This window comes from Microcebus murinus, chromosome 13 (genome assembly GCF_040939455.1).
Source record: "Microcebus murinus isolate Inina chromosome 13, M.murinus_Inina_mat1.0, whole genome shotgun sequence".
NCBI lineage: Eukaryota > Metazoa > Chordata > Mammalia > Primates > Cheirogaleidae > Microcebus > Microcebus murinus.
In genome coordinates, this window is record NC_134116.1 from 21,737,992 (window position 1) to 21,760,975 (window position 22,984).

Below are 22,984 nucleotides of genomic sequence, written 5' to 3' on the forward strand. Positions count from 1 at the left end.
CACTCCAGCCTGGGTGAGAGTGAGACCTTGTCTCTAAAAAAAAAAAAAAAAACCACACCAACACACACAAAAACACCACTAGGATATAACACATACCCACACACCTATAATAGTTAAAAATTAGGGATTACAGAAGGATGTTACTTTAGTGTCTGGTAGTTGGGAAGGGAAGATGGATGGAAAATGGGAGAAGCAAGAAAACTGCTAGGATGAGTAGAGTCCAAGGGGACTGAGTGGAACTTGTGAGGATGGACTGGAACTCGTGCCAGTCTCTCACTGCCTTGTCCTGCAGAAGGTGGCACCTCTGTCACACAGAAAAAGACACACCTGGCCCAGGAGTCAGAGAAGGTGAAGGAAGTGATCCAGCAGGACCTGGTGTTCCTGCAGGCCTGGCTGTTGTCCCATAGTCCAAGAAGATCCAGGAGGTAAGCAACAATGTGGGTGATCTGCAACGGTGCCTCATGCCTTGCTTGGACCTTCCAATTAGAAAAAAAATCTGGATGTGGCTCCTACTTTACCCCTGCCTTCTACATCTTGTATCAAACACTTCTTATGCCCACATTGTCCTGGAACTTTGCAGGGGAGGGAATTCTAGGGAACATATCTCCAAGTTGACTAAATTGGCACCATATAAAGCCACCATGGATGGTCTAAGATCTCTGAAAGACATTTGTGATGAGAACTTGAAGGATGAGGATTCAGCCATGCAATGATGCCTACATTTGGAAGACAATAACCCAGGCAGAGAAAATGGCTAGTGCTGAGGGTCTGAAGCAGTGATACAAGTTAGATATTTTTTGATGAATAAGGATAATGAGGCTGGGTGTCGTGGGACAGAGAGTGGTAAGAAATACGATTAGAGATAAAGGCAGGGACCAGATCACATGGGGCCACGAAGAATATGGCAATGAGCAGGGACTTCTTTCTCCTAACTGCAATGGAAGAGAAATGGAGAATTTTTTTTTTTAATCAGGGATTTATATATTTTTTAAACTTTTTATTTTGAAATAATTCCAAATTTGCAAAAAGGTGGTAAGATTAGCACGAGGAATTCCTATATGCCCATCATCCAGATGATTTCCATTTTTAAGAGATTGTTTGGGCTGCATTGAGGAAAATGGCCATAGTGGACGGGACAGGTTCTTTCCCCAGCTCCAGGCTTCATGTCACTCCTAGAGCTCAACACACACAATACGCCTGGAGCTGTGCAGAAGGCTGCCCAAGTGTGGAAGCAGTAATATTGTATACTTGCGTAGCTATTGCAAGAGTTCAAGCTACAATGCTTCCACCACACTGGTTTTCAGATCTCATAGGAAAACCAATCACATTATTTTAGTCTCAACTCACAAATTCATGTTGGAAGGAAAAAATGGTATTACCTCTTCATATTTGGCCTCCAAGTGATAGGCTATTTCTAACAATCATATCAATTCTCAAAAACAACCAACCACCTCAGAGATTTGACACCACAGAAGCTATTTAAGAGAATGTTTCACAAATAATTCCAGATTTCCAAAGAATTTCCAGAGAATGTGCAGTCTTCCAGGGGAAACACATTGAAAAGGCTGATGTTTATGCTGATGTTCTAGTCTCGTTGTTTTAGAGCTGACCTGTGACTTGCCTATCTTCTATTTTCATCAGACTTGGCTTACTTTAATCGAGATTATGAAAAATTTCCCTAAAGCAAGCTCTTCTGCCTAGATTAACTCTCCCTGCTAGTACTATCTGGATGAAAGCTAGGTTCCAATGGTAAAGTGTGCAGAGTTCTTATGGACATTCAAGCTCATTTCTGATTTCAGCATTAATTCTGGGTTTAATGTTCCAATCAACAGCTAAAGTGAATTGTGAAAAGCCGTTCATTCTCACTAAAACATACACACCTAATATGTGCTCATTAAATCATGAGGGTAAAGGAGAAAAACTAAAGAGCTGGGTGACCTTAGAGGAATCATTTATTCTCTCCCACAGGCAGTTGATCGGGAGCCTGGTTATCACAGGAGGGCTCAGTGATAATGAAGGTAAAGTGGCTGATGAATATAGACACTCATATTATTATCTGTCAATAGAAATAAACAGCTGCATTTTTTTTTTTTAAGGTAAGAAAAGAAATGCTTCTGGAAGGAAAAGAGCTCTGGACAGATCATTTACCATCTTTAAGAAAAAACAAAAAACAGACAAAAAAGCATTATCTGATAGAGGAAGAAAAGTAGAAAAGTTTTTATCTTTAATTAGATTTTTCAGTATACACTTATCTTTCTGTAATCTTCAGTGATGAATCTCCATGTAAACATTCAGAAAGAGAAAAAGAGGGGATACTGTGTCATGACTTCCGAACTATACATTTTGCCCTCAATTACTAATCAAGAGCAGTTTTGTACATTTATTAACAATTGTTTTCCTTCATATAACAATGGCTCTTGAATAACAAAATAAATTATCAGCAATTTCAACCATAAATTAAAAAATAATTAAAGTACACTGTTAAAGTTTCATAAAAGCAAGCATAGACTTCAGGTATGTTGATTACAGTTACTATATTCTTTGAATAAAATAACACAAAGATTATTCCCTTTCCATTGTTGCAAGTTCACAAAATTTATGAAAAGGCTTCACCTCTTTTTTTTTTTTTAGCTTAATTAACTGTACCTCATTGGAACACAACAGACAATAACTGGGGCTATTAATGAGACATGATAAAAGAAAAAGGTTATGACCACTCAGCAGATCATGTAAACCTAAAACATACCTCATACTTTTCTAGTCTTAACCTGTAGCTCTCATTTATTAAATGATTTACAAGGAACTATTAGAGAGATGATTTAATGAGCAGGCTGAACTTTGTTACTTTGCCATTTTGCTAATCACAAACACATATATCTGCCCTTAAAATGAAGCAGAATACCGTTCATTTCCAATGAGACTAAGTGCAAGAGAAAAACAAAGACAATGCCATAGATATTTTTAAGTTGTGCTACATTATTTTAACTACTTAATTAAAAAGTTTGATTACCAGATCGTGCATCATTTCTTGCTTAAAAACATAGTAAGTAGATTAAAAAATATTTTAAAAATAAGCCAGAGGTAAAAAGGAAAGGCCTGAACTTAACAACAACAGAATAATTTCCACTCAGTGACTATTAATGAAAGTACTCGTTTTATTCAGCAGGTATTGACCATCTTTTAGCAACCAGGCACTTGATGTCTTTTAGCTAGCATACTCAATACTGGGGCATCACACACATACAAAAATATGGCTTCATTACAAAGGATTCAAGATGGCAACTACTTAGAATCCAGTGCCAATACGGATTATAACAAATCCAGTGAGTATTTTGTTTTTCAATTATTCATAGAAAATTTAATCCTGATTAAGTATCCTTGGGCAGTAATTCATGGGTAGTTGATGACTGAAACCAACATTTATGTGAAATGCTTCTGTTAATTTAATCTGTGTATACGGCTTAATTATGTTTGGGGATTCAATGTAAGAGAAATGAATTATATCGGGATTAAAATTTCAGTACCATATCACATAGTACTTTTTCCTTCTTTCTTTTCAAATACATAAACCTGCTTGTCCCTTCACCTAAGTGCTCAGATTTTAAAATCCTTTGTCCTTACAATTCGTGTAATGTATCTAAGTTTTATTTTTCATAAACTATTTGTCAAAAGCCCTTTGCTGATCAAGCTGAAACCTGAACTAGAGCCAAAAATGATAGAAAAAAATGGAGAATAACCCACCCACAAATAAACAAAAGCATATTCAAACTGTGAACATATTTTATAATCATTTGCTGAAGTAATTTCAGTTTCAATTCCTTTAAACTCAAATAGGAAATGCATTTTCCTTAAAGCATAAAAAAGAAGCAGTTTTAAAAATCAGTATATTACACTGATTTCATAACTGGGCTAGTTTAATATGTATACATAAGTAATCATTTAACTGATTACTTTTTATAAGACTATCAAACCTGAGTTAGCTATTGATAGAAGATGAGGCTTTATAAGTGGTGACTATTTTACCAAAATATCATTTAATTCTTTTTCACATTTATTTCCATAGAGAAATTGCTTCAATTACCTTATAACAACACTCTTTCTTGAAAATTTATTGTTTAAGTATATTCCAAACATTTCACTTATTACATTTTTTCAGTTCTGGTACTGCTTAAATGCAGTTATATAAATAATATGCTCCTCTTTCGCTATTCAATTTTTCATACTAAATGTATGAAAAAAAAAGTCACTGTATTTGGATCCTTATTGCACTCTTTTAACCAATTCGATTTTCCTTTCAATAAAAATGAAGTATCAGAAATGCGGGCGACTTTTGTGTCCAGATGATATGGTCAATGGTAGTGTCACTGAGGAAAGTGAAGAAACTTCCCAGTATAGACTGTGGGACAGAAAGAGTCTGTAGAGAATAATCATGGAAACAGACTGGCAAACGATAACACCTATTGTAATAACCTGAAAAAAAAAAGGGGGGGGAATGCTTTTACTGCATGCAGAACAGAGAAACTATATTCAATTTATCACAACCTATAAGTGCTTTTTATATAAATACGGTGCTCTTATCTTTCATCTTTACCATGGGTACATTTTATTAAAAAAAATTTCAATAGGAACTGTAATTGTTCAAGGGTAAAATTCCTTGAACCGTTAGTTTATAGATGCCACAGTAAGACACAAAAGACAAATTTGCTAAACCATTCTCTCTTATGGGTGTGCATACTATAGACAGGAGTTTCAGTCAGTTATAAGAAAAATCAAGTTCCTGGCTAATTTAGTAATAGGAATAAAGCATACTCATATCTGAACTTTAAAGGGTACATTAAAAGCCCTTTCAAAAATTCTCAAGTCATTTCTCTATTTTTGTAGACTACCTTTCTATTTACCCTTTGTAAATACCTCACAGGCTCAATAAACATTGTGCGTTCAAGCACATACTGCATTGCTTGTAAAGGGCTCCTGGCAGGACTCCACTTGGAAATGATGGAGCTATTCACCTAAGAAGGTAGGTATCAACACAATCAAAATGCGGCATACGCTTGAGTGTGGCACACCAGTCCGTTAAAGCAACTGGATTGATTTTTATAAATCTATCTTGATTTTTACTGTTATGTAGCAAAAATTTTTAATCACTTTTTTCTTAACAAAGATTTTATAAATTCTCTAATTTAATTTAAAAAACAGTATTCTAAAATAAGCTAACATTGGAACAAAAGATATTTCCATCATTTTGCATATAAACTAAATTTTTAAAAATTCTTTTATGTTTCTAATTTATGTACTTATTAGTTTAATATTTTGTTTCAAAGTTTTAAAGAGTCAAAAAACTTCTGAACAAATAAGCCTCTCCTATTTCAATATTTTCCCAATAAGGACTACATTTTCATTTAAAAAAAACTATTTTGGGCATGTATATTACTTACCTTATCTCTTTGGTAGTCACTAAAAATGATAGAAATGCATACAAGACCTGGATGGCATAAAAACCACAAGATACAGCCCTGAAACAAACAAATAAGTCAAATAAGTACAGCTGGCTCTACTTTCAAAATATACCAGACAAAAAATGCTACTAGCATATTTAGGTCCCAATTAACCTCAACTTGCCTATAAAGCTTGCAATAAAATGTAGAAATAAATTTGCTGCTGCTGTGACATTAATATTTTGTGTCTAGCCAAATAAGTATTTTTTGGAGTATTTATGCTCTTATATTTGTAAATCTGTTACATATATATTTTGATATACTAGAAATATATTAATATAAGTAATAAATTAATAACTACAAAGCAAGGTACACATGTGTAAGATTTCTGCAAAAAGAAAAAATAAGAATGTACATTTATATTTTCATGTAGATACACAAAGAAATTCTGTCAAAATATACAAAAAACATTAATAGTGGTTACCTGTTTGAAGGGTAGGATAGAGGAAGGGAAATTGGGCAGGTAAGAAAGGAAACTGTTTATGTTGTACTTTTCAAATATTTTTTTTTTATTTTTCCTTGAACTATAGCAACGTATTCTCTTTTCCAAAATTAAATTTGAAATAAAAAAATAAGTTAATAAATAAGAGCTGTTAAGATGCTTGGTATTACTACATTGAAGATACAAGATGTAGAACAATATGTTCAGTATGTTACTATTTATATAAAAATAGAGGGAAACATATACAGGAATATGTATTAAAAATGTATCCTTCTTTAGGAGGATAAATTAGGAACTAATAGCAGCAATTACATGAAGAGCTACTGATAACTGAGTAGACGGGAGAGAGTTAAGAAATACTTTTTGCTACTCTTTAAATAACTTCTGGATGTTTGACCCTATTCAAAGAGTTAAACTAAAATACAATTTGTTTTTAAGTTCAAGGAAAAGTTTGGTACTGCCTAAATATTAAACGAAAGAGGAAAACTTGGTGCCCCAAATACAAATACCTCAAATACCTACTAACTTATGAAACAATAAGTACTCCTGTGCCTGTGAAAAATGCAAAATCATAACGACATTTTTTGTCTGTTTGGTACTCAGAAGGCTGACGCTGGTTCCTAGGGCTGCAGCAGCAGCTTTGCAATGCTCGATGCTAGGAACAAGGAAGGAATTGGGCCCTCCTTCCACAACTGCTTCAGATGGTCATCAACTCTGTGGACTAGTGCGGGCTGACTGAATGATGTGGCAGAATGCTGGTTTGAGTTGCTAAGATGAAGGGATATGGATTCTCTCAATCGGACAGGAAAACAGAACCTTCTAGGGAGGGAGGTTTCTGTCATGTTACTGCTCCATCTCCTCTTCTGATCTTTTAGTAAATGAGTATGGAAAAAAATCAAACTTGCTTTGAGATCTCACCAGTGTAGACACAGAAAGGCAAAATAATGTGAACATGATCTCACATGGAAGGAGTGAAGTTGGCTGAAACAGATGTGCTCAGCCTGGCTGGCTGCATTTCCTTAATGCTAAAGGATAGCTCCTCATAGTTTGTTATAAAACACTGCATAACTCTGAGAATAACAGTTCACAGCCAATTAATAAATGCAGAGAAATGCAAACCATATTCTAATTTATTAAAAAAAATTGTTTTTAATTCTGGTGCTAGAGAAAGATGTAAAATCCCTATTGATAAGAAATCATGAACCAAGCATATACACAGAAAATGGGTATGATACCTACATCACATAAGTTGTGAAGCTTAAATGAGCTGAAGCACATAAAGGCATTACAGTAGTGCCTGGCACATAATAAAGTTTAAAATGTTAGCATGTGGTTATGTATTAATTTCCCAAAGAAACCAGAACAACGTTGCTAATCAGAAGAAGCCACTTTCTTTGCAAACCCGTACTTTGGCAAATGTAATGTAGAACTCCCTCTTGAGTGTACTCCTCTCCACTGTGATGATCTGATAGAGTCCACAGCCTAATGACAATGCGAGGCAAATTCTTAAAACGATTAGAAGGATCCCTGCTAAATTGTGGTGTGTATGGTAGCTATGATGACTGGTATCTTCAAACTGTTCCCAAAGTAACAAAATACTCTGTAAAAAATAATATTACAATTAGAGAGACAGAAAAAAAATCATACCAACTTACAATTAAAGTACTTTTTTAAAACTCTTACAAATATCCCCTTAAACATTATATAAACATTCCACATAAGAACCACATAAGTGGATCTAAGATTTATCAGACTACAGAGGTTGTCAATTAATAAAGTACATGTACAGTCTTTTCATTGCTCTAATACCCTAAGACTAGACAAAAGATACTTTTATCAAGTATTATTAAGATCATACTCAAAGATTTTAAAAAGTGCTATTGCTATTAATATCATGATTCAAATAAGACATCTCTAAGGATGAAAATAAATGGAAAAGGTCAAAAGAACAAACATAAACTTTCTTCTAAATCCATCTCCTTCCTTCCACACCATCATAAGAAAGCAAACGGTTCAGCATTCAAGCCCACTGTCTCAGGGGCTTGACCAAATATTTTGGTGTCTTGTGTAATCCAAAAATTAATGAGTCAGAATTGTTGATTTCAGACTTCACCCTTTTTCATGGTACCCTCCCTGAGTAAAGGAGAACATATTTTTATTGTTCACTATAAGCACTCAGGACACCTGTTATTCATTCCTATCTGCTTGCTGACCTTTTCTCCCATGTTTTAATATTTAGTAGCAAAAACTTAAGTTCCTCATTAAGCTATTCTGTTTATTGTTTTTCAGCAGAAATCAGTGTCCATGTTCTTTCTGCCTTTACTGAACATCAATCATTTAAATTATTGTTTTTACCATCACTCATGTCTGTGGCTCTCTGCCCTTTTCCCTCGTGTCAACTCAACCCTCAGAACTGAGTCTACAGGGACTTTCAAGGATTTTTGGAAGAGATCAAAACTCAATACTAAATCCAATTCTTAGATTTTATGAGGTTTATCAGCAACCTCTTTCTTTCCTCATTCTCACATTTTGTACCCCAATTTTATTTCTACTACCACTCTGGGTAGGTAGTAAACTCCTTTGTCATCCTGGCATGTGAAATTTTCTTTGTGGGCTCAATAGTTTCCCTATACGGAAAGTATCATTCCTCCTTTCCACTAAATTATACTCATCTGATTCCTTAACCTATATTTCTTAACTTTTGCAACATAGAAGATAGAACTATCATATCCCATGATTCACATTTTTATATACTCAAACTCCTGTATTTTCAAATACATATGCTAACATGTGATCTGTGTGAAATATGTATCTATTTATATAGTCTTTGGCTGCCTTTCTCATCTGCCTTATCTGGGCTGTTGTTGAACATCAGGGCTATGTCTAATGTGTTCCTCTTTTTTCTTTTCTTTTTTTTTTTTTTTTTTTCTTTATGTGCCACTTCAGGTGTTATTTTTTTTTTTTTTTTTTTTTTGAGACAGAGTCTCACTTTTGTTGCCCAGGCTAGAGTGAGTGCCATGGCGTCAGCCTAGCTCACAGCAACCTCAAACTCCTGGGCTCAAACGATCCTCCTGCCTCAGCCTCCCAAGTAGCTGGGACTACAGGCATGTGCCACCATGCCCGGCTAGTTTTTTGTATATATATATTTTAGTTGGTCAATTAATTTCTTTCTATTTTTAGTAGAGACGGGGTCTCGCTCAGGATGGTTTCGAACTCCCAACCTCGAGCAATCCGCCCGCCTCGGCCTCCCAGAGTGCTAGGATTACAGGCGTGAGCCACCGCGCCCGGCCCAGGTGTTATTTTTTATTTTTTCTTTTCTTTTTTTTTTTTTTCTTTATTAATGTGTTCCTCTTAAATGCTCACTTAACTCTAGGGCAGTGTCAAAATCTCAATTCTCAATTTATATTTGTCTATGACAATGAATTAAAATTATATTGAAATGATAATCAAAATTGAATTTTTAAAAAAGAGCTATTAATTGAAAAATGAGACTTTAACCTGATATTAACACTATTCTCTATTAATCCTGGATCAAAAACAATAAGTTGGTGGAATCCTAACCTTCTTGTTAAGATTCACTTCTAATTCAATTCCTTCTCATCAGCCCCTTTCCTGGCACTATCTCCTTTCTAAGTATCACCACCTGTGATATGGTCGCTTTCCCAAATCAGTCACGTAAACTCAATACTCCTATTTCACTCAGAACCTAAAGTACTAAGTAAATACTGGGGATATAAAGATGAGTAAAGCACCAGCCCTACCCTTCATTGATAAATTTTCAATTTATTTCATGCATTAAAACTTACATTATAATGTCTTTTACAGAGCCCAGGTAAGCATTTTATTTTTCACTTATAGCTAATGCTGGTCACAAACTCAGTATGAATTTTTATGTTTATACCTTTCTCTCTTCTTAATTTTTAAAAATCCGTTGCACATAAGCATATGGATATCCTAGAATAATGTCAATACTAGCACTATGGAAGAAAATAAAAAAAGACATAGAGGACCTTTAGAAAAGATCAGATTTGTTTTTGTAAAGTAGATTTGTTTTTCAAAACAAGATCTCATTCTTTTTTGGTTTATATTTTGCTTTTTAATTAATCTCAGATAATTACTTGAATTCTTTTAAGTATAAAGTAGCCAATCTTAAAGAGTCTTGACAATGGATAAATCTCAAATTCACTGAATCACTCATTCAATGTTGACTACTTACCATGAGCTAGAAAATATGAAAGAAAGCTACTATTAAGTAGGAAAAGAGAATCTAACCTAACATTAAACACACTGTGCTTTAAATAAGCTAATACGAAGCTCATATTCAGGAAAGTTACAATTAAATTTTACAAGCTACACATACTAGCACCCAGAAGATGAAGAGATTACTTGATCTCTCTCTCTCTTTACTTCAGACTGATACAAATTCTTCATGGGTCTCAGGTTTCAATTTTGAAATGAGGTGTGTTCAAGTGTGCATTTCTGAATGTTGCTGAGCAGAAACACTGAATGTCAACACTCACCTGTGTCACTACAATAAATACTGCAATGCCAGTGGACGCAGGGGTAGAATCCCATTGGAGAGGTCTGCTTTGAGACTTCTTCATTCTGACTATTGTCCAACCCATGCATAGACTTAATAGTAGGTACAACATCTGAATTTGGGAAGCAATGTCAAAAACTAATGGGAGATGAAAACCAAAGTCAATCAAGTTTTCACCATACAAACAGTGTAATAGTTTTTGCATCAAGATGACAACACCATTTGTTTTAACCACAAGAAGATCAGCATTTTCAAAGTGATGCTGAGGAAATTCAATAAGAGATATTCAAGAATAATAAATTCAAAGATTAAAATGTTGCCATAAAATTTATAAATATTTATAAAAATAGTTAAAGCAATGACAATACCCCTATTTTAAAATACAAATATGCCCATATCATATCTCTATTAAGTCCAACCTTAAATCTCTATTTCCCATTTTTCTTAGCTTTTCTAACTACATAATCCTGTTCTCTAGAACTCATCGTATATTAAAAGAAACAAATTTTAAATATAATTTCTGCAATGTAGAGAATACCAGTACCTTCATTTCTGTTTATGTGTGATGGCTGAACTACAACGTGAAGATTATTTTCTAAAACTATTGATAAGAAACAACACAATAAAATGCATAACCATTATAACATCCAATTATGTTGGCTTTGGTTTCAGAGTCCTGAGGACAAATGAAAAGCTCCATGTGTTAGTGTGATGTGCCACCAGGTGGCCAGCACTGACACTGCACGGAATGACTGCTACTTTACAAAGGATGTAACAAAACCACCTGTATCCAGGTCAGCACTTCAAGAAAACAAAAATCTATAAATGCTTCAAGTTCCATGCATACTTATTTTATAAGCTAGTATTTGTTGATTTAACAAAAAGATTATCACTTTTTCATCAGAATGTATTTTGATGTGAATTTTGGAATAACTTTGTGATCCTAATGTAACAAAATAAAAAACTCTTCAAATTTCCATCTATAATTTTGATGTTTATAATTTTGACTTCTTTTATATAAGGATATTCTTGCAGAAACATATAAAACTATCTATAGAATATAATATTTATATTTAAAGGTTGTAAGCCAAACATCTATTAATGATATACCTTTTCAGATACATTTTGACAGATTTCCCCCTGCTCTGCCATAAGAATTAAAACTGGCCACTCTACATTTATGCTTATATATCGGTGACAGTGAATTCTGATTACGAACTGTTACCACATTTAAATGATGTAAAATGTCATGGCTTTTCAGATTAAGCACACTTTTCTTTCATCATAAATTTTAAATGACCATGATGCCAATTAATTTGATTAAACATTTTACAAATATATATTTAGTTAGTTACACAAATTAGCCAAGGGAATATTTCTACATGAGTTGCTAAATAGTAAAAACAAATACCTGAAGAAAAAACCCTTACTTTTATGGAGAATTTCTTTACGTACTAAGTAATACACAGATCCATACTGTAACTGGATACGTAGAACACGCTCATTTGTACCAAAAAATAACTAATTATAGACAAAATATACTCATCACACAAAAACCCCATCCTGTCTTGAATTTTAATCATTTAACTTAACCAAGACTTTTGTCAGAAATACCAAAAAACAGCAATATCAATTTTTTGCAGTTTTTTTTAGCCTTCAATAGTGTATTATATATAGCAGACACTCACAAAAATTCAACAGTCCTGGATTTTAGCACCCTCTTTTCCACTGATCGGCTGTTTTGCCTCTTTGGATCTCAATGTCCTCTTCTAAAACGCATATGCTAAAGTATTTCTAAGGTTTTGCCCAGCTTTAAAATTTTATGACTCTGTTAAATCTAAAAGTCATCTAAGAGAGAAGCGAGGGACAAACCAGAGCTCTTGATAACACTCAAAAAGGATGGGTCGTCTTGTTCATACCCAAGAGGTAAATAGTACACATCCTTTTCATAAGGAATATAAAAGGTTCTTTTTTTTTTTTTTTTTTTTTTTTTTTTAACAATGCAATCAATAGGAACAGTAACAAAAGGTTCTTGAAGTTTTAGAATCTTAAAACAAGCAGCGAGGTCAGGATGAGTGGGTCCTGAGATGATTAACAGAGATAACCATAAAATATCCTATTAAAAGCTGATGAGACTAGAAGAGAAATACGGAAATATAAGAAAAGTAAATCCTAGAATGGTTTCATATTCAGAATCTGCTTTTTAGAGCAAGTCTTAGTTTTCCAGGAGTAAGAATGGCATATGACTTGATGTCCCTCTGAAGTTCTCTTTAAAATATGATGATCAGAGGACCTTTTAAATACTTTTTCCTATCACGCTTAATTGAAAAATTACTTCATAAGAGCTCCACTTGTAAATAACCTCATAGCTCAACATATGAATTGGGGGAGAAAAAGAAAAAGAAGAATTTAATTACATTTAATAATTTAAAATATTTTTAAGAAAGTAAATTAAAAAATTAAATAACCTCATAGATGTGAGGTTAACTCAATTATATGCCCTATGGCTTTGGGTCAGAACCAGAGAAAAGTCAGTATAACAGAAAATGGAAATACAATAATGAAAAGATTTCAGCTTTGGAGTCAGAAAATTTGGGTCTGAGTCTAGGCTCTAAAACTTAATGGCTGACTGACATTTGGAAATGTGCTTTATGTCACCAAGCCAGATTCTTTATCTGCAAAAAGGGATACACACACCTACTTTTACGGAGGATAAAATGAGAGAATGTATATAAATATGCTCTAAAAACAATGAAAAATTGCACACGTTACCTATTATTAAGAAACTAAATAGTATATATCAGAACTACATCTGTAACCCTGTTTTCAACAGAGCTGAATTAATTTATAAAAACTGAAGCAAACAAGAAGCAGATAGCGAGTTTATATGTATAAAAGAAAATCAGAAAGATACTCACATTCTGCCAAACTTCCCATAAACGGTACCCCTATTCCATCTTTGGAGTAACTGAGGAATTGAAGAGGAAAGTATTAGTGTAAATTACAAATGCAAAAAAAAAGTGTTCATAATCAAAGCAAGCATAATTTTGGTGGGCTAATTAGGATTAATTAGATGTAATGATGAACACAGTTTTAGTGGTTTTGAGTTACCTGGAGAAATGAATGTAATTAGCTAAAGCTGAACCAGCTTGTAACAGCAATGCAGTTGTCAGAACCTTTAAAATCATGTGCATGGGTCCTCCTTTCTTAATAGCCTGCCACAATGATTGAGCATAAATGCAAGCAATCACAAAGTACACTAGGACTAGGAGGAAAAAGAACTCATGTAACCCTGTGAAGAGAAAAAAGGGAGTTTGCTTCAGTAAAACAAGCCAGTTATAGTGTTGGGTTGCTTTCAAATCTTTCTGTCAATATAATTCTAGAGCTTGTTTTTTAATTGGAGACACAGTATTTACTTTCATAAGAGGAAAAAAAGGGAAATTGGTAAAACCTAAACAATTTTCTACTTTGGGACAAAATTTTAAACTATAAGAAGGCAGTTTAAACCAAACTAATTAAAGTCAATCTGTAAGAAAGCACAGTGGTTGGGAAGCCCAAAGACTCACCATAAAATCACAGTTTTATTTGAAAACAGTAAATGAAAACAATGATTTTAGCATTCAGTTAGATATACTTTTCTATCCTCAAAGTGGATTTCTTTTGTAAGAAGTTCAGGAATGGATTTATTCAGTCAATAATAAATATGCTTTGACAATGCTTCTCCACATGTACTCTCTGGCCCACTGGCATCACCAGAGAACTTGTTATAAATGCTAATTCTTAGGCCCCACTCAATTTCTGATCTATGAAATCAGAAACTCTGTAAGTGAAGCCCAGCAAGCTGTGTTTTAGTAAGCCCTAGGCGTGATTCTGATATAGTTAATGTGTGGGAAAAGCTCTGGAATGTCCTATTACCTTGAATTTCCATTGGAACAAAGCTTTACAATACCTGTCATGTCCTGAGCCCCCATCTGAGGTAAACTTTCTCAGGCTCTTGCTATTTAATAAAAAGAAAATCCTATGCTATGGAGTCCACTCCAGAGTCTACTGAAACTATAACATCTAAACAAATGGCTACCAACCCAAGTGGTAAACAACATAAGCATGTTACTCAAAGGTAAATTAGACTAATCATATTCTTCTCTCTTGGAATTCAAACTACAAAACATGGAAAGGAAGTAGGCCATAGACATTGAATTTAAAAGGTGTTAATGTTAGAACAGGCCAGAGGAGGCAAACTGAGCCATGATAAAATCAAAGTTTTAAGTGAGCAAAGGCAGCTGGTTGGCAAAGAACAAAGTAAGAATGTGCAGATTTCATATTAAAGATGGTGTCAGTTATTATAGCAGCTCTACTAGTAGCTTTTCAATACAGTCTTCATGTAACTTCATGATAAACATCACTTTTTTTCCATTAAATTGGAATCTTCTGAGTCTTCATTTTTTAGGAATTTCAGAAAGTATTTATAATAAAACAGCAGGCTTGCTTTGAGTTTAATGGCTTACATTTACCTGATTAAATCTCACGATAGTCCCTAATATTAAGGCTTTTACATTCTATCTAACGCTGGAGTGCCATGACAGTGGTGTAAATAAAGCTGCCTCCATTGAGTCTGTGAATGAACAGTGTAAATTAAAATCACTTCCACTCCAGTTTGAACACTGAACCTGCTCTAGCTTCCCACCGGGATAAACTCCAGTTAACAGTCAGAGAAGGGAATATTTCTGTTATGTGGAAAATAATTTTGGAGAAGCAATCCAGAAGACACAAATCATAGGAAAAACAGTCAATGAATAGTTCAATCATGTTTTTGGCATGGTTAGAAGGAAAAAAAAAAAGCAGCAAAAAGTATTTCGGCCACTGGGTGTCTCTCCTGCTCTACAAATATAAATGTTGATAGTTCACTTAAAGTGCAGATGAAAAAGCACATTTAGACTTTAGGGAAGGGAAGACCAAATAATGGAAGGACCATACTTTCTTTTAAAACTCCTTACATAGAAAAATATTTCAGCTTTAGAAATAATGGCATAATAATCCTGAGATTATTATAGTGCTGGAACAAGACAGAAAATACAAATGCTCAACATATTAACAACTGTGGGTCAGTAAAATTCCTTATGCATTCTGTGGTTTGAATCTTAGTTCTTATCTTTCCTTCTTAGTATTAAGGAATTAAAGATGGCATTCTATTTAAAGTTTTATTTATTTATAATATTTTACAGAATATTCATTACAGGATAAAGTTTCAGACCCTATTACGTTATAAATCCACCATGAAAAGAAAATCCTCAGACTATTTACTGAGGAATCAGAATAATGTAGACGGAAAGGACTTCTGAAAAGAAGACAGATTACCAGCAAAAAAAAATGCTTTAGGATTATTCAAGGTTAAATGTATCTTCCAAAAAAAGCTAACATTATAACCAATAAAAAATTATTTCATTGAGGTAATATATTAAATGAACTGAACTAAGACATTTGTCCCACACTTTGTTCACTGAATTTTAGGTAAATGATTCTTACCTTGAATGTAACTTTAAAGATAAAATGCTGGTTCTTTACTCTTTTAAAGTGTTCTTTTAAATAAATCATCTCTAAAAGTCTCCCTGTTTTTTCTCTTCAACTACCAATTTAATATTTGTTCTGCCATTAGCATTCACGGGAAAGCAATATGTGTTTGTTCACTTTGAAATTAAAATCTAATTTTAAAATATGTAGAAACTAAGTGTTAAGTCTTACCTAAACTTAATATATACTAAAGAAGAAAAATACTCTTGAATGTATTTTTGAGCACGCAACAGGTGGTAAACACTTATGCTATAAGGAAATGTGCAGATTTTAAAGCAAGCTTAAAGGAAGAAGCATTGGCAAAATTAAGTAGAAAGAAAACTTAGAGGACAAACTCCATAAATTCAGCACCAGCAAAATGATGGGAGAGGAGAAGAGAGTAAGGGCAAGAGTTCTTAGGTCACGGGGCAGTACCAGACATTCCTGCCTACCCATGATCCTTGCCTCAAAGTCCCAATGATCTCCCACCCTCAAGTGTCTCAAGATATATCCTGCTTAGTCTAAATTAACCAGAAATGCTAATTGCCTTGCCACTTAAGAGGTAAACCTAACCCTTTTGACAGATTTCTTTCATCTGTCATTTCTTCTTTCTTTCATCTTAATTTATATTTCTCTTATGATGCTGTGTAGCAAAGGCATGTGGCCCAGTTCTGGCAAATGAAATGAAATAGGGAGCTTTTAGGAAAGAGTCCCTTCCCTTTAAGAAGAGATACTGAATTGCTGCAGCTGTAATAACTTTGAACTTGAAGGACAAAGCTGACAGTCTGAGGACAGAAGGGTAGGGAAATTCTAAATAAACCACCTTGGGGAAACCTGGAGACTTCTTGTTGTGTGAGATAATTCATTTCATTGTTGTCTATACCACTTGCATTAGGGGTTCTGTTATTTTAAGCCCAAAACATTCCAACATGTTATGAGGGCTATATGGAAGATCCAACCCTTTATCTTCTGGGATAGAGAGGAAAAAAGGGACAGAAGAATGAACTTATCTGCTGGAATCCTAAAAACACTGAGATAGCAGATGTTGCATAGCCTGTAATATTATTCCAATGAATACCAGTCTATATGTCTTTACGTAATAATGTTCTCAGGATTCTTGGTATTCTTTTGGTCTCTAACAAGAGCACAAATATAGTTAACAAGGCTTCTAATTCTTTTAAGAAGCAGTTTTATTTTATTCTACCATAAAGTATTATATTCCTATTTAGTTCTTTGTCAAATGGCATCAACTTGCTTTAGTTTGTTTTTTAAATCTAGACCAACTCTGTAAAATAGAGGATTAACTAAAGTCTGGTAGATATAAAATATATAATTGGTTTGAAAGAAAACAAATTATAAAATTTAACCAGAATAACATGTAACATTAATTGCAGCTATTTGCAGTAGGTTATTCTAACGCGAACCTCTTAGATACATGGTAACAGTCAATTCTCAGTAAAAAGCATAGCAAATCAATTTTTCCTATTTGGAGCAGAAAATTAGACAAACTAGCAGAAGTTTCTAAAATGAACTAAATGAAGACTATTCCCTGGAAACAAATTCCATACCTGAGGATGTATAATAGGAAGGATCACTCTTAAGACTCTATTTTAAAACCACATATTATTGAAACAATGTGGAATATGGACTTTTAGCCAGTGGTTGCACACATTAGCATCAATTTCAGAGCTTTGATTAGCTACCACTCCAAACCAAATCTGAGTCTCTGGGTATGAACACCTGGATTTTTTTAAAAACCTCTTCAGATGCATACATAATCATGGGTTGAGAGCCACTGATTTATATACTTCAATGTAGAATTACAAAGGCGTTTAGGCATTTTAATTAATAAAATGATGTGATCATTAGGAATTAAGGAAGCCACGTAACAATGCTCGATACTTTGGGGTACTTCTGGCACTTTTTAATACTTTAATTTCACAGGTTAGCTTTGCACAGAATATCATGCTTAATTAAAGTACATAAAATTAAAGTGAGGTTTTGCGCCTTGTTTAAATATTGTCAGTGATATAACCAATGTGACTTTCCCCATTTTTGTATAAAAAAGACAGCTTTTAGACAGAATAGCAAGCATCAAATCAAAATCAGTCACAAAATCAGGAAAAGGTAGGTCAGAAGGAGTCAGGACGGTTAGTGTGAATCCTAAAGAAAAGCTAGCCATGATCCAGGATGTTGAGGAAAACATTAGAAGATGTGGGCAAGGTTCAAGACAAGGCAGGGTGTGACTGGCACTCAGTGGCCTAAGTAACACACAGAGCACAAATGTGATCATTTATGGCTTGGGGTCAAAGTTCACATGCCAAACGGGATGAGGAAGGAGACAGAAATGGGAGCCTGGATAAGGAGGCAAGAAAAAGTTGATTGTGATCCAGAAGAGTCATATGGAGCCACACAATAAAGCAACCTCTTGAGCCAAAGGACTATAGCAGGGGTCCTCAAAGTTTTTAGACAGGCGGCCAGTTCACTGTCCCTCAGACCGTTGGAGGGCCACTGGTGCTGCGTGCACATTCCACACATGCGCACTGTGGGCCCGGTACGAGTTGGCTACTAAGCAGGACAGGCAGCGGTGGCAAAAAACGCCTGGCGGGCCGGATAAATGTTCTCGGTTGGTCACATGTGGCCCGTGGGCCGTAGTTTGAGGACGCCTGGACTATAGCCTGGCAGGCAGGAAGGGAAAGGGCTAGTAGGTCTGGACTCCACTAGAGGTAGCAGAGTTTGCACGTGCAGGGACAATAGCAGAGCATTACCTCCTGGTGAGCCCTGACTAGTCCTAAAAATAAGTGTTATATGAAATAATGAAGTCTTACAGTTAAAAAGGACCTTAAAAGCAATTTAGTACAACCATCCATCCAATGCTATCAGTAGTCCTGGGTTCCATCAATTTCTTTTCAAAATACAGCAAAATGTCAACATCTTTTATAAAGATTAAGGAAATGGCAGGATTAAATTAACTTCTAACAATGATCTTGACTGGTCTAAGGTATCATTAGTGAAATTTCTATAATTTACATTCATCTGCATTGAAAAACAACTTGACTAGCTTACACTACGTCATTTCCTTTATAGAAAGAACTTTTAAAATTACTACTTTAAAAACATTTAGTATCCCATTCTGTCATTATGTATACAGTTTTTCAAACCAAAGGATATGAAACAAAGTTTATCCCTTAATACATTGTTATTTGTTATTTATCTCTTAATACATTGTTGTTTGTGACCTACTGTCTATAACACATTCTACTGGAGTTACTTTCCTAGCTATGACAGGTTTAAACTTTGAACTAAACAATTGGTTCAGTCTAATGTGGCCTCACTTCTGCCTCACCTCCACCTACCCCCCTTTATGGCCAATGAGATGTAATGGAATTGAATTTTTCTTTAAGCAGATTGGCTTTTTCAAACGGCAATGAACTCATGAAAAGGTAAACCCTTAACCCTTTTCTTTGACAGATGGCCTGCAAATCCTTACTCTGCCATGTTAATTTACAAATCTGTTATATTTTTTTTTTGTTTTTTTTTGTTTTTTTACTCTAGAATCTATGGTTTTAGAAATCTGTTATATTTTATAGAATGTTTATCATGAACATAAGAAGTCATTCATTTCTGTTGGGATTAGGAATCTCACTTCATTCAGTAGGGTAGGACATAGTCACCTAAAATTTTGATGAAATATTTTATGGGAGTAAATTTGATTCCAGAAAGCATTCCTGATCCAGCAAGCACTCTGACCATTCCTAAATGGTTGTTCAGCATCAGTGAAGCAATCCCTAAATCTATTCAAACAATCTAACGAAGAGTCAGCCATACAAAGGTGTTCAGTTTCTAATCCCAGTTAATTGTTCAGTTATCAATTTATATTGCTCAATGTATTACCATTTTTGTTTATAAAAATAATGCTAAGTTATCATAAATACAACAAAAAATTTAGAAGGTATAGAAGAAATTAAAAACTACACAACTCTACACAACTCTATATGAAAACAACCTGTTTTATTTTTTGCACTTCTGTTTTTTATTCTCTACATTTTTTAATACACTTGAAATCATGCAATATAAAATTTAGTGTTCTCCTTTTTTTCACTTTTAGCAGCTATCAAAATGCTATAAAAAGATTCACTTAACTATTTCCCTACCTTTGGACACATAGGTTTTTTGTTTTGTTTTGCTTTTGTGACAGAATCTCACTGTGTTTCCCAGGCTAGAGGTCACTGGTAGAGCACCTTTTTTCTTTTTTTTTTTTTTAATCAGAGTTTTGCTCTGTTGCCCAGCTATAGTGCCATGGTGTCGGCCTAGCTCACAGCAACCTCAAACTCCTGGGCTCAAGTGATCCTTCTGCTTCAACCTCCCGAGTAGCTGGAACTACAGGCATGTGCCACCATGCCCGGCTAATTTTTTCTATTTTTGGTAGAGACGGGGTCTCGCTCTTGCTCAGGCTGATCTCAAACGATCCGCCAGCCTTGGCCTCCCAGAGTGCTAGGATTACAGGCATGAGTCACTGCACCCAGCCGACACATAGGTTTTTAATTTTTAATATTCTAAGAGTACATGAGGATATTTGTGCATAAATCTTTTCCTGTATTGAAAATATATTTAAATAAATATTCTTACCAGATTCTCCAGCACCAAAATGATTAAATGGATTCCCTTCAGCATCTGGGTTTAGTAATACCATTTCAAATGGGATATCTTCCACCTGAGATTTCTCCTTGTCATCTTTGCACGTATACTTGTCTGCATAAAACACATGCCACGTTTGTGGAGAAGGAATCTGGGACACTGTCAGATTATGTTCAGTCTGGTTCATGGCCACTTTAAAGAGAAACAAACAGCACCTTTCATAGAAAAATTCTCAAATGTGTCCATTGTTTTAGTCATATAATCAATTTCAGGTTAGACTACCCTTTTGCTTAATTCTTACTGCCTCAGAAATCCAAACCCTGGTGTAGTACCGGAATAAGTATTATAAATTGTAAAATAGATAAAAATGATTCTTTTAGCCAAAGAAATCACTATAAAAGTACTACTATGAAATGCCACAAATGAGTAGAATAGTTTCACTAACACTTTGAATTTTAAATATTTTCACAGTTTCCAAGTATGTTAATGACATTAAAAAAAGATTATTGTGGTAAAATATACACAATGCTAAATTTATCATTTTAACCATTTTTAAGTGTAAGTACATTCACAATGTAACAATCATAGCAACATTTTTGACAGTCATTTGAATTAAATTTAAAAATGGAGCATTCAACTTAAAAAATCATTATATCTAAAAACTACCGCTGACAAATACTTTCAAGAGATTTTCTAAAATCTTTTTCTGATTGGTTATTCTTAAAAAAGGTACTAAAAGCAGAAAAACAGAAATTACAGGAATATAAAAGTTATTATACTAGATCAGGTCCACAGAAGGTAGTATGATACAGTACGTGGGGTAGCAGGGGAGACTCATGAATGCTGGTATCATACAGATATGAATTCTGGCTTTAACACTTATCTGCTATGTGACGTGGGCAAGTTATATAACCAGTGACTCTCACTTTCTTTATCTGTAAATGAAAATACTACCTACAGCAAAGAGTTGATGCAAGGACTAAGTTATTTGAGTCCCCTAGGATGGTATGTGTCATAGAGTAGAAGCTAAATAAATGTTAATTCTCCTTTTCTTTTCTTTAAAAAAAGGTGGTTTATACTAACGAGTGGTTTCAACCCAGGGTAATCTGCTCCCCTCCAGGGTGTTTGAAAATGTGTGGGGACAGTTTTGTTGTCACAATAGCTGTTTAGATACTTGGAAGGCAGCTGTGCTAAACCGCAAGCAACAACACAGATCACACAACACACATCACACAACAAAGGCAAACAACAAACAAACAAAGTCACACAACAAAGAACTGTTCCTCCTAAAATGCCAATGAACACCTCCTCTTAAGAAACACAAAATGATGTCTAAGATCCCTTCAAGATCTAAAAGTATGATCCCGGCCTAACAGGCACTGACTAATGCTATCATGAAGCTGTAGGAGAGAAGTGTCTCAAATATTAGGTATGATGAAAAGAGTAATAATAGAGTTAGAAGAGTAAGTCTTGACCTTGGGACTCAGAAAATAAATTAAAACCTCTCTAAATCTGTTTCTTCAATAGCAAAATAGAGATATATGCCCTATCTAGCTTAGAGTTCTTGTGAGAAGCAAATGAGACAGTACATGAAAATCCTAAAATATGATCCTATACAAAGTAGAGTCTTTTTTTTTTTTGAGACAGAGTCTCATTTTGTAGCGCAGGCTAGAATGAGTGCCGTGGCGTTAGCCTAGCTCACAGTAACCTCAAACTCCTGGGCTCAAGCAATCCTCCTGCCTCAGCCTCCCGAGTAGCTGGGACTTCAGGCATGTGCCACCATGCCTGGGTAATTTTTTCTATATATATTAGTTGGCCAATTAATTTCTTTCTATTTATAGTAGACACGGGTCTCGTTCTTGCACAGCTGGTTTCGAACTCCTGACCTCGAGCAATCCTCCCGCCTCGGCCTCCCAGAGAGCTAGGATTACAGGCGTGAGCCAATGCGCCCGGACGAGTCTTTTTAAAATATAAGATTATGATGGGCTCAATTCCCAACTTAGATTCCCCCCACAATATGCCAATATTTAAGGACAAATTAGTTTTCATCTTTCTCTGAACTGTAGGAAAAAAATTCATAAAAAATAAAAGACATTTCTTGAGGTAACTGAGAATTTGTGTATGGAATAGATTTTAGAGGACATTATGAAATTGTTCATTTTCTTACGTGTAATAATGATATTGTGCTTATGCAGATGAATGTCTTTACTCTTAGAAGATGTATTCTTAAGTATGGAGGGGTGAACTGTTCATGACACCTGCTTATTTTCATATGGTTCAATTAAAAACAAAATTCATCCACATACAAACATAAAGCAAATA

General features: G+C 34.5%; 1 protein-coding gene across 1 annotated transcript in view; it reads right to left on the minus strand.

Moving 5' to 3' along the window:
• Positions 1-2,185: 2,185 nt before the first annotated feature.
• The window catches only part of GPR180 (G protein-coupled receptor 180), a 29,565-nt gene continuing 8,766 nt past the window's right edge, over positions 2,186-22,984 (minus strand). Inside the window, exons 3-9 of the mRNA XM_020290267.2 lie at positions 20,654-20,854; positions 13,589-13,769; positions 13,396-13,445; positions 10,458-10,615; positions 7,346-7,537; positions 5,436-5,513; positions 2,186-4,470 (exon numbers count right to left, since the gene is read on the minus strand). Of these exons, the coding sequence (XP_020145856.1) occupies positions 4,312-4,470; positions 5,436-5,513; positions 7,346-7,537; positions 10,458-10,615; positions 13,396-13,445; positions 13,589-13,769; positions 20,654-20,854 (1,019 nt within the window). The 3' untranslated portion in view covers positions 2,186-4,311. The remainder of the gene's footprint in view (positions 4,471-5,435; positions 5,514-7,345; positions 7,538-10,457; positions 10,616-13,395; positions 13,446-13,588; positions 13,770-20,653; positions 20,855-22,984) is intronic.